The sequence below is a fragment of the Hemicordylus capensis genome, chromosome 17 (genome assembly GCF_027244095.1).
Source record: "Hemicordylus capensis ecotype Gifberg chromosome 17, rHemCap1.1.pri, whole genome shotgun sequence".
Lineage (NCBI taxonomy): Eukaryota > Metazoa > Chordata > Lepidosauria > Squamata > Cordylidae > Hemicordylus > Hemicordylus capensis.
Window position 1 is genome coordinate 16,129,338 of NC_069673.1, and position 12,575 is coordinate 16,141,912.

Consider the following 12,575-nt stretch of genomic DNA (forward strand, 5'->3'; position numbering starts at 1 on the left):
AAGTGTGTGGGTCGCCGGAAGAGCCGGGGGTGGGTGGGGAGGAGGCCTCACACGAACCCCGACTGCGGAATCAGAGTGGTCTCTAGAGGCAAGCGTGCTTCGTCTGTGGTAAGAGGAGCAGCAGCAGCAGCAGCAGCAGGGAGCCCTGCTGAGCTCTGGGGTGCAGCAGCAGTTGGGGAAGAGTCCGTGGCATCCGATGCTGCGAGGGGACAGGTGGATTTAGTGCCCCACTGATGCCCCCAAGGCCTCCCCTTTTAAAAGCACAGAGACGGATGATGGGGTGAACCTGCTGGGCTTGTCGGCACTTGATGCTACGGCCAGCAGGTGGTGAACACAGGTGTGCCAGGCCGAGGCCTCCAGAGGGCGGGAGCAGCACTGGAGAGACTCCTCTGCTCAGAGAGGTCCTCTTGCTTGACGCCTCACAAGGGCTGCTGCTGCTGCTGCTGCTGAAGAGGGAAAGGCAGAAGGAGCAGCAGCATCAAACCGGGGAACCGGCTGAATCCCGAGGCCCTAGGGAGCTTGACAGTCTACCCCCTGGCCAAAGGCTCCCTGCCTCCCCACGTCCTGCATGGCCTGGTCTCCCCCCAGAAGGGGATCCCGTATCCAAGCTTAGCTTCAGCCAGCCCCCAGACATAGCACCTGGACCTCTTGGCTTCCAACTCCATCCAGCGGCTCTCACTCACCGCAGGAGGATGCAGAAGCCCTCATAGAGACCACCTCATGGAGCTCCTTGCCTGGAACTCCAGGGCCTCGTTGGAAACATTTCTGCACCAGCCGACCAGCCCTCCAAAAACAGAGGCAGGGGAAAGGGGATCATTCCCTCACTCCATAGGCAGAGGGAAACCACGGGGAAGGCTTCAGGGCACAAGCCCAGGAACCCAGGAAGAAAGGTCCCCCTAGTGTCCCAGCCCAAATGCAACGGAGAGGAGGCAGGTGCCCAGGAGGGTGTCTCTCTGGTGCCTCCCCAAATATGCCGCGGGGAGGTGGGGCGTGTGTCAGGCTCTCACAACCAGGGAGGCACTCGAGGCTGAGTGCACAGAGAAGCCGTCCATCCCTGGCTTCAGCAGAGTTTAAAATCACAGCTAATAGGTTAACAACTGTTTTTCTTCTGCTTCAAATGAAGAATATCAGAAAGCCGGGGGAATATTCGGCTTTCCAATTTGTACCAACTGCTCAGTGCTCCCTGCAATGTGTGTTTGACAGGGCTGACATTTTGTACTGCTGTGAGACGGGGGAGCGGGTGACATTTTTATTCATGGTGGCGTACGCCCTTGTAATGATCAGCCGCGGTCGATGTGCTTACTCTAGCAGCCCCGAGCCCTGGAGAACAAACAGGAGTCGAAGGTAGCGGCAGTTCGGCTGCCTTGTTAGACACCGCCAGGATCCTAACGAAGAGCAACTGCTGGAAAATCTCACTGTCAAATCCTCAAGGACATTGTCAGCAGAGAGCTCCCTGCATACATTGCTCATTTACAAGACGGGAAAGCCACCAATCGCGCATTAGGCAAAAGACAAAAAGCCAGGCCAGGTTTTAAAACTTTCTCATCTCTCCCCGCTCTTAAAACTCACACACACACACACACCCTGGTCATTCCTGCAGCTTCTCACGGGGCTGGCTGCTGCAACTCACCGCTACAAAATCCAAGCAGACGAGCCGACTTGCCAAGAGAGACAGGCTGGGTGATGGGGAGGGGGGGCAGTTTCTGCTGCTGCTGCTGCTGGAGCCCCACCTAGTCGTTTTATTCCAACGGCTGTAACTATCGCTCCAGAAACAGGCCTGCAGGTGGGTCTCTGGGAGGCCTTTGCACGAGGGCTTGGCGGCCAAGGCCAGGTGCAAGGCCAGGCCAGGCGTGCAGACGGCCAACTCAACAGGAGCAGCACGATCCTGTCAGACTCCAATGACGAGGGGCAGGAAGACCCAGTGGCAATTCTTGGGCGGGGGAGATTCTAGCCGGCAGTCAGCATGGCTGGAAGTGAGACCCGGGAAGTGGACGGAGGCTGCTGCTTTTGACAGGTCCTTGATCCATCCAGCCTGGTACTGTCTGCTCTGACCAGCAGCAGTACCAGCAGCGGCGCTCTGGGGTTTCAGAAAAGGGTCTTCCCCAGCCCTGCCTAAAGAGGCTGCCAGGGTCTGGAGCAGAGACCAACTTCTGCCTGCCGAGCAGGGGCTCTGCCACTGAACTGGGGCCCCTCCCAAGGTGGGGACGGGATCCAAGAGACTTTCCGCACATGGACCAGCCCAAAGGAGAAGGGGGGGCTGGTCACCTGACTGCAGGGAGACCGACGTAAGAGCGACCGGGCATCGCTACCGAGAGAGACAGCTTTGGAAAGCCACGGCTGGCCATTCCGCTGCGAGGCTCAAGACACCCCAAAGCAGAAGCCGCTCGGGGGGGCAGGCCGGGAGGAGGCTCCCCTAGTGCCCACTGCCTGGTTGGCCCAGAGGCCCACGACCCCCTGAGGGCAGCAGGCCCCGAACGGCTTCCCCTGACTCGCTGCAGCAGCAGGCCAAAGCCCCGGGCAGAGCTTCCTTCCTGGCCCCAGGACCCCATCTAAGGGGGCCTGCTGGGAGGAACGGAGGTGGGGACTCGGCGTGAGCAAGCCAAGCCCTTTCCGCCGGGGGTCGGGGGAGAGGGCTGGGAGGGTGGCAGCCAGGGGCCTTTGCCTCCCAGGACCCCCACCGACGGGAGAGGATGCTCCGGGACAGCCGAGGCCGCAGGAGGGACGTCAGCAGACTGGCCCACACAGCAGGCTCCCTTCCCAGGAGTCCACTGGGCATGCCGTAAAGGAGCCCGCTCGGGTGACCCAGAAGCCAGCCCAGCCAGGCCCGGGATGTCCTCCCTCGCGGGACCCACGGGAGCCCGAGGGCTGCCCAATGCCTCTCACGACAGGGGCTGCACCAGCACATCCCGTTTGGGGGTGGGGGGCGGACGCAAGGGGCACTGCAGTGACGGGTCCAGCCAGGCAGCCCGAGAAGCTGCCGTGGAACTTCGCCACAGAGGGCCAAACCACACACCCCTGCCCCCGTCCGGAGTCAGCCGGGTGGCCGTTCAGCTGCCCAGACGCCACGCCGGGTCCGGCCTCTCTGCCAGCAGAGGCGTGAGGGGACCAGCACCATGCTGCGGCCGGCCACCGCGAAGAGCCGGGCGGGCGCTAATGAGTTGGAATTAAACTCTGCCGTTGGCTTGGGAGCCCCAGGCCCCGGCCCCTTCCGATAATCTGTCACTTAACGAAGAAAAGCGCCCGGCGCGGGACGGCGAGAGGAAGCTGCCGGCTCACTTTCAGCAGGCTGATTAAGGATGTTCAACCAACAGCAGCCAGAAGACCTCTCCGGCGAAAATAAATAGGCGGTATGCAAATGTGTTTGTCACTCCGACAGCACATCTCAATTAAGGCGCCTTGCTGGCGGGGGGGGGGGGTGTGGGGGCTGCTGCAGCAGCCACAGCAAGCCAGCCGCATTGCTGCTCCGTGGGCACGACCCTCCTCGGCAGGCAGGCGGCCTTCGGGGAAAGGGACCCCCCTGACTCCGCACCGCGGTGGGAAAGCAGGAGAGGGGGAGAGAGGGGAGCTGCTCCCTTCCGCCCGTCTCTCGTCCTGGGGAGCTGCAAGCAGCCTCTCTGCTCTCCCCAGGATTTCCAGCCCTTTTTCATTATCCTGGTGCAGAAACAAAGAGGTGGCCTCAGTTTCTCCCCCGTCCGTTTCTGCTTGGGAAACAAACCCACAGCCTGGGCTTGCCTCCCGTGCTAAGTCAGCACGGACCCCGTCCCGGGAAAGTGGCTGGGCAGGCCCGGTCGGGAGGAGGTGGGGGCGGAACATGACGGCGGTGATGGAAACGGCGGCGGCGGCGGCGGCGGCGGGGAGCGGCTTTTCTTCCAGAGGGAACCTTCTCCCAAGCCCGCAGCTCAGCCAAAGGCAGCACACACGGAAGAACCGATCATCAGATCAAGGTGCGGGAGAGGAGAGGGGCCAAAACCCCCCGATGTGATTTGGGAGCACTCCTCCTCGCCCCATGAGTCCACCTCGGCAGATCACCCGGGCTGCCTGCACTTCATACAGAGCGCATGTGGGGAAAGGGCCCAGGCAAGAACCGGGGGGGCTCTGCCGGGCTGATTGTGCTCTGCGGATGAAAGGAGAAGACGGACAGGCCTTTGGGTTGGGAAAAAGGAGCAGCCCACGGCAGATCTGCCCGAGAGCCTGTGATGGCTCAAGCGAGCCACGTCCTGCTGAGCAGGGGGAGGGGGGCACACACTCCCCCCTGCCTCTCACAAGAGGAGCAGCTCTTGAACCCACCTATTCATGCACAACACGAATGCCCCACGTCATGAGCGGAGTCTGAAACCCCCTTCCAGAAAACCAGGCGGAGGCTGACGTAAGAACAGCCCCTCTGAAGGAGCCTCTCGCCCAGGTGGGCATGCCTGCAGCCTGTGCCTTTGGAGAGGCAGCGCTCCAGACCTCTGTGCAAACAAAGGAGTCCAGGGGGCACTCCCCCCGGAGGGCACAGGGGCCATGCCTCCGGTTCCCGGAATACCGGCCTCCTTTTGCTTGCACCCGCCGGCCCTCTCGATCTCCCCCCACATTCCCACCCTACCTGGCCACTTGTAAGGATCACCTCTGCCCCGAGACGAACACCACCAATTAAAGGGCAAAGAGAATGAAGACCAGGAGGAGGGGCGGCCACTCGCGCGCCCCCAAAGCAGCAGCTGGGAAATGGCTTTCAGCCGTTTCGGAGAACATTTTTTTTAATTATGAGCTACTCCGACCCTGGCTGGTGCTCACAAATACACTGCCAGAGCCGTTAACAACGAGAACCTGCCGGAAGAGCACCGGAGTCAATACAGAGATATGGAGGACACTATTAAAGAGCCATTAATTGATTTCCCAGCCTCAGTTCGTTGCTTTTTCTGTTCCAAGTGTGCCCAAGTGCTTATTATAATGAGGAGCTCGTTGCTGACACAAATGCGCGGCCGGGAGGACGGGACGCACCTCCAAGGGAGCCAGGGGGAAGGCAAGCGCCACCGTGCCCAGCCCGGAAGCGGCAAGGTGCTCCCCCCCTCCAGAGCGGCTGGCCGGTGCGAGGGGCACGGAGCCGAGGGGGACGCGCCCTGCCAGGGACGCAGCGGAAGCCCCACTCACAGCAGCCAGGAGGGCCCGGGTGTGCCCAGGCAGAGCCGGGGGGCCAGGCGTCCGGGCCCGTGCTCCCAACCCCTGCACGCGGCATGGGGCTGGCTTCTGAGTGGCCCACCAGGGCCAGCTGCCCTCCCTCCCGAAACCCAAGTTCTCCCGCGGAAAGCACCCCCTGCAACCCGCGGCTCTGCTCCGTACCTGCCCAAAGTGGACCGTGATGGGCCGCCTGTCCTCCCGGAGTCGGGGGTCCCTCTTTTCTGGCCCGGGGGAAGGAGCCGTCCGGGGCAGCGAGTCCTCCGGCACGGTGGAGCAGCCGTTCTCCGCAATGTCCTGCAAGGGAGGGAAAGGTGAGGGGCCTGGCCAGGAAGGCTCTGGATTCGGGGGCGGGGGCGGGGGACGAGGGGGGACGAGGGGACAGAGCTGGCGGGACAGTTTCGAGGTCAGGGGTGGCCACAGCCACAAAAGGAGCGCAGATGAAAGAAACCACCAGCACACACGCACACACACACACGCACACCTGCCATTCTCTGTGCAATTGCAATTTAAATGCAGAAATCTCTATGCCAGCCACGGAAGAGCTAATGCTACAGCGCGTCCAAGCTAGAGAAAAACCTCTCTGCTAATGGAGCCCTGCTGGCTGCGCCCAGAAGCCCCTTCTCCAGAGCTGCGGGCCCTGCCCAGCCCCAACACAGCGTCTCTTCAGGGGCGGCGGCTGGTGTCTACCTTGTGTTTCTTGTAGACCGTGAGCCCTGTTCCTCTCTAGGTGGACTGCTTCGAGAATTTTGCTTGGAAAAGGGCTATACCAATATTAAAATCAGCAGCAGAAGCAGCAGCTTTGTCTGCTAGCCACCCCATAACTAATGGTTCTCTGGGAGGCTCACAACACAATTAAAACATCGAATTAAAGCAAACCACACAAAACAAGCTATAATACAAAATACAGTACAAAACATTTCAGAACTTTTCTTTTAAATCCATTTTAAGAAGTCTAAGTGAGCAGAAAGGTCTTCACCTGCCCTCTAAAAGAACAAAGTGATGGGGCCAGCAATGGGGCCTCACTAGGGCGGCTCTTCCATGGAGGGGGTGCCACCACCAGAAAGGTCCTCTCCCTAGTAGCTGCCCACCTCACCTCGTTTGTCAGGGCTTCCGGAAAAGGCCAGAGTCAGGGCATGTGGGGCAAGGCACTCTCTCTGGGAACCCGGTCCCAAGCCATTTAGGGCTTTAAAGGTTGAAACCAGCACTTGGGTTGCCGTGACATTATCAAAACATCCCGCCCCAGTTAATAATCTTGCGGTCCTATTTTGGGCCAACTGCCATTTCTGGGCTGCTTTCAAAGGCAGCCCCACAGACAACACATTGCAGTCATCCAAGCAAGAGGCTACCAGAGCACAAGTAACGGCGGTGGCCATGCTGACTCTATTTGCAAAAAAAGATGTACCTCTTCATCATAATAGTAATAGCAGTTCCCTGGGACCGCGGGACTTGTCTGCTGCGATGGAGAAGGCTTCCCCACAAGACCCATTGGTTGAACGGGCACCCAACTCCCTTCCCAAGCCACAGCCCTTTCCGTCACGTTGAGACATCTGGTGCCTGCAGGCCACAGAGATGTCCTGGCTGCCTCATACCACCCCAGACCGAAGGGCATGAAAAGGGAACGTAAAGGGGAGACCTTCCCCTTCTAGCTTCTGCCCAAAGCTGGCAGGTGTGGTGCTGAAAGCCAAGTCAGAACATCTTCAGAGTCTGCCATGATCCTGATGGGCCTTGAACGGGTTTCGTTGGGAAGCCACTTGGGGCTGTCATTGGGGGAAGCCCATCTTCCCCAAAGGAAGGCAACACAGACTCTTCCAGATGGCCCTCCCAGCTACCACCCCTTTCTTTTGGGACCCACAAAAAGCAGCCTCCACCAAGTGTCTCGGGGTGCGGACGTATTTAAATGTAGTGGAACTGGCAATTAGGTAAAGGGCAGAGAGAGACAATTGATTCAAGAGATTCTTTGATCGGCTGACAGTGAGGAACCGAGTGACCTGACAAGTCGTCAGCTCTTGGCCTTTAACGGACGGGAAGGGAGCCACCGCGTCTTGCGTCTTGGGCCAGGCGAACATGTGCTGCAGGTAATGGAAATGTGTCGGAAGGCTGTGGGGGCAGCCACGGCAAAGGCAGGCAGGCAGGCTCTCCTAGAAGATCAGAAGAAGAGGCAAGACTTGGACAATCGGCCGAGGAACAAAGGCTGGAGGCACGGCGAGCCGCAGCCTCGTCCTCCTTGCAACTAAGAATGCTCGGTAAATATAGAGCCAGAGCGCGGCACGCATGTGCCTTCGGAAGGCTTGACCCCGAGGCCGGCTGCTTTGATGGACTGACCTCTGGCGTGCCCCCTCAAGTTCTACCCTTGCTCAAACACTATAATGAGGCATGGAAGATGATAGCCAATTAGAAACAGTTCTTTTGGACACAGGACGATGACCTAACGCACTCGGGTCAAATGAAACAAAAGATGGATGGACCTTGTGAGGAGCTTTGTCTGTTCCAGACAGAAAAACAAGAGACCTTTTCAGATCCAGCTGGTGGACCCTGGCCCTCCAAGATGGGCCAGAAGTGTGGCAAAGGACTTGTGAAAGAGAAGGCCCAGACAGGAACTTTGTATGGCGGGTTCAAGACCATCTTGCCTTTGTGGAGCACAACAAAGCAGGGCATGGAGCGACAGGGGCCCCAGATGCGAGAGACGACTCCCCGTCCAAGAGAGAGAAGCCACATCTGGCAGGAGGAAAGGACTGGGCGGCTTGGCCAGGCGGGAGGGAGGAGAGCTCTTGGAACCGCACAGCTTCTGAGGTGGACTTCAAAGCCCACAAACACAGAACTCAAAACAAAAGGCGACAAAGAGAGAGCGGGGGGTGGAGTGCCACTGGTCTGGGGAGAGGAAGGGAATTCTGGGGCGCTCCTTGCACCCACGTCGGCGTCCCAAGAGAAGGGCTTTTGTTCAAGCCCCCGGACCCTGAAGGAGCAGCAGCCCACCAACTTCTGGGGCCCCTCTCGTTTCAACTTCTGAAATGCCTACGGGCTTCCCTTTCTGGTCTACAAGTTGAAGGTCTTCCTGGGCAATTCCCTTCCTCTGGCCACGAAGGAACCAAGAGCCCGGCACGGGGGGAGGGCCCCTGCTCACTGCCTTCCCTTCGCAGAGCAGGGAGAGCCCTCAGCTGCAAGCTCCGGCAGGCCAGGAACCAGCTGCCTCTCGCGCTGTGCCCCCTGCCTCCCCCCCACCCTGGGGTCTGCCCAATTCTATGTCGCTGGGATTGAAAGGGGGCCAAGCAAGAGGAGGACGGCTTGAGGTGGCCACCTTCCTCGGCTGGTGAAATGGGGGTGGCGGGGCGGGGGGGCGGGAGGGCGGGCTTGAGAGAGGCCCAGGATGAAGCCGCCCCGCTGTCCTCTGAACACGCCTTTGCTCGACTGCAGCTGCTCCTCAAGCCCTGGGCCGCAGCAATCCAAGCTACGCGATCATATTAAAAGGAGGGCCTTCCATAGACGGGGCTGACCTCTCCAGAGGTCAACCTGGCCGTGCCCATTTGCAATTCAAACCCAGCGCCAGAGCAGACCCAGGGCAGGAGCCGGCTCTTGATTAGCCTGGCGAGGTCTGCATTGCTATGCACAGGCGGAGGAGGGAGCGCTCGCCTGGCTCCGGCACACGTTAACGTTGCTTCCATTGTCGCACAGAAAAACCACTCCTCTTGGGCGGCCGCAAAGGTGAGCCTGAGGTCTGGCTGCTCTTTGCCAAGAACTGGGTCGCTTTTCATGTTAATGCCGGGGAAATAGGCCGTGGGTAGCGAAGGCTGGATCAAGAAGCGGCCTCAAATTAGTAGCCCAGAAGATGGGGGGGGGACACCGCCCCCAAGCAAGTCTTGGGGGCTGGGGAAGAGAGGCTCCGCACACACAGACACAGAGGCAGAATTCCACTTAGAGCAGCCCAAGCCATTTGGAGCGACAGGAGCCGAGGGCCAGAGTGCTTTCCAGACGGCACGCGGTCATCACCGTGCCGCAAGGGGTCCCTGAAGTGTGCTTCCGTATTGCCTGTGTTTTGGCATCGCAGCCCCTGCGTTGTGAGGAAGGTGCTGGTCACATTTCCGACGCCTTCTTTCGGATTTTATTGCTGTGCCACAGCCCTATGACGTCGTCGCATCGGCGTTGCAAAAAAAACCCCCGCCACAGCTGTACTGGCCTGCTGGAGGAGGCTCGCCCCCTTACAACGGATCTCTAACGCGGTTTGAATTTGGCGCCACCCAACGGAACGTTGGTCACTCGCGGTTACTCACCCTGAGCCAGATTCAAGATGCTCTCGCCGCCACGGAAGCCGCTGCAGCGGCTCTCATGGACAACGATGGGGAGTCAGCCACAAGGTTCACGGCCACCTCCGTGCGTGCGTTTGCAGGGTCTGTTGGAGCTGATTCCCCGTTCATGTCAGAACCGAACCAGACATCATAGCTACAACAGGGGCGTCTGTAGGGGGCATATTGAAAATCTCCCCACTCCTGTTGGCATGCATACAGCTTGCTTGCTATAGTATTAGCCCTTTTGGAGGAGGTGGAAACTGTCCATTCACTTTTAGCCGCTTCCACAAATTGTTCGGGAACCGGCAGGGGCGGATTATGTTACTTTGAGCCTAGGAACACCAGCGCACTTTTACTCAAAGGCTGGGATTCCTGAGATGCAGGAGGATTTGGCCCCAGGGCATGTACAGTCTTTGACCTGAGCTGGGCCCAGTCTAGAGGCTGAGAAAGCCTCTGTGGTGTCTCTGAGTTCCCAGTTCACCACCCTCTGACCATTCCCCTTCCTCTCTTGGTTGATCAGGATCCTCTCCCCCATGAGGGGTCTGCAGGGGGCCTTGGGCTTTCTGGTGAGCTAGGTTCCTCATCTGCCCTCATCGGTTCGCCCGGGAGTCTTCCTGGAGGTCTTTGGAGGGTTTCAGTGGGTAGGTGTCACCCATCCCCCTGGGATTGGGGGAACCTGGGTCAGAGAGCTCAGAGGAGTGCACATTCTTATCTAAGAGTTTTGACTTCAATCTCCCCTTTGATTGATTGATTGATTGCCGTCCAGTCGGTGTTGGCTCTTAGCAACCACATAGACAGATTCTCTCCAGGATGATCCATCTTCCGCTTGGCCTTGAAGGTCTCTCAGTGGTGCATTCATGGCGGTCGTCATCAAGTCCATCCACCTTGCTGCTGGTCGTCCTCTTCTTCTCTTTCCTTCCACTTTCCTCAGCATTATGGACTACTCAAGGGAGCTGGTCTTCGCATAATGTGTCCGAAATATGATAGTTTGAGCTTGGTCATTTGTGCCTCGAGTGACAATTCTGGATTGATTTGTTCCATAATCCATTGGTTTGTTTTCCTGGCTGTCCATGGTCTCCTCAATAAGTCTTCTCCAGCACCAAAGTTCAAAAGCATCAACGCTTTTTCTATCTTGCTTCTTCAAGGTCCAGCTTTCGCATCCATAGAGCATCATGGGAAAAACCATGGTCCAAACGATTCTAATCTTTGTAGCTGTAGACACGTCACGGCATCTCAATCTCCTTTCAAAGGCCTTCACTGCAACCTGACCAAGTGCTAGTCTGCAGCGTATTTCTTGACTGCTGGATCCTTGACTGTTGATGGCTGATCCTAAAAGGCAGAAGCTACCCACCACTCCGATGTCTTCATTGTCAATTCTGAAATACCCTGATACATGCCCAATATTCTTGGCCGCTTGTGCCAAGACTGAAACGGTGGGGATGAAAACAAGGGCAGCTGGACAGGTCTGCTGAAACGGAGAGGCGTGTTCAAGGCACACTTGAGTCCCTCCCTCCCTGGCCCATCAGAGACAGAGAGAGGTCTAGTCCCTCCTGCCGAAGCAATGGCTGCGGAGTGTACGTGGGTCTCTCCCAGGCCAGGCCATGGGGCTGGCAAGCAACTCACACAGACCTTGCTCCCAACACCGGCCATATTTGGCATTCCCTTCCGCCCCCGCCGTGCCACGCGGCACCCACTTCCAGGGTGCCGAAGACAAGAGACGTGGCCATGCTTGCTGGGTGGGGCTGCAGGGTTGCTTCAGCTGCTGCCGACTCCCTCCCTGGATGGCACCTCCCCATCAGAAAAGGCACGGCTGCGAGCTGGGGCAGGTTGACACACGCGGCCCCTGCGCGTGGGACACGCCACGCGCAGCCTTCGCACAGGATGAGCCACGTGCCGCGTGAGTGCGAAAGGGCTGCAGGGCCCAGAGACGCGACTTGCTGTGCAGGAGAAGACGCCAGCAAGGGACGGCTCAGGGCCCCCTCCCAGCCAGCTCCATCCACTTGCCTGATCCCATTTTTTGGTACAAGGGCACAAATCCCACCTCAGACCTTCATGCAGCTGGGTTTTTGTCTGTGCATATTTAGAACAGTGGGGAAAATCCAGGACAGCTGGTAATGCATTTTGAAGTGCGTTAACAACACAGCACCAAACAGCTCCCTATTGATCACATAATGCTTTCTGTGGCCAAGTATTTCTTATGCTCCTTTAAAACACACACACACACACACACTTCAAGTACCTTTTGCTTCAAGCGGTTTTTCACCTCCTTTATTCCCATTTTTGCATGAACTTTTGCCTGCATGAAAAAGGGGGGGGGGCAAATTAGTGGAAGCCAAAAATCCCTTTCTGGTTGCAGAGGCAACTGGGCTCAGTTTCAGCCCATCACGACCCACCTCCTCCGAGTGCCGAGAACAGGAAGGGGGGGATATGGGTCACCCAGCCCTTCAAAGGCATAATGGGTATCAACACAAATACGCAGGCAAGAGGTTAAAAAAACAATATTTAATGAGGGGGGGAGATTTTGTTTGCCGAGAAGAAGAGGCCCCTCCTAAGCCTCCATTTCTTGCTCTTTCCCTCTAATTATTTTTCATCTCTGCTGCGGTGTTACAAGCGTGAAAAGCCCAGTTGCTTCTCACCAGGGCAGGATCGGACCTTTGGCATCTCGGGAAAATGCAGGAGGGAGGCTCCTGAGGAGCAGCCGGCCTGGCTCGGGGCTGCCTCGCCTCCTCCTCCTCCTGGAGCTCCATTCTTTACTGCTGGGGGGGGAGGGGGGAGTCTGCTCAGAGAGAGCAGCACTCCCCCTCCTCCTCCTCCTCCGGGGCTTGTGGGGAGCAGCCGGGGGGGCAACCGTGGCCCCTCCAGGCTGGCTTCATGGCCCTGCACCGGTGCATTCGCAGCAGAGGCGGCTTCGCAGCTGATGATGCCCAGGCCTGTCCTGCTGGGGCCCCACGGCGGTCGGCTGTGCCCTCCCCAGAGGTGGCTCCCTTGGGGCCCCTGGACCCGTAGCTCCCTCCCTCCCTCCCAGGAAGGGCCTGAGTTCTGCTCACAGCTGTGCCCAGAGCATCCTTCTAGGCACTGCAGAGGCCAGCTCCACACATCACCGCTCCCACCAGCAGCTTCTGCCTCCTCTCCCAGGTG

General features: G+C 58.6%; 1 protein-coding gene across 1 annotated transcript in view; it reads right to left on the reverse strand.

Moving 5' to 3' along the window:
• The window catches only part of DENND1A (DENN domain containing 1A), a 172,045-nt gene that overhangs the window by 18,670 nt on the left and 140,800 nt on the right, over positions 1-12,575 (reverse strand). Inside the window, 2 exon segments of the mRNA XM_053282016.1 lie at positions 5,320-5,451; positions 11,677-11,733. Coding sequence (XP_053137991.1) covers positions 5,320-5,451; positions 11,677-11,733 — 189 coding nt within the window.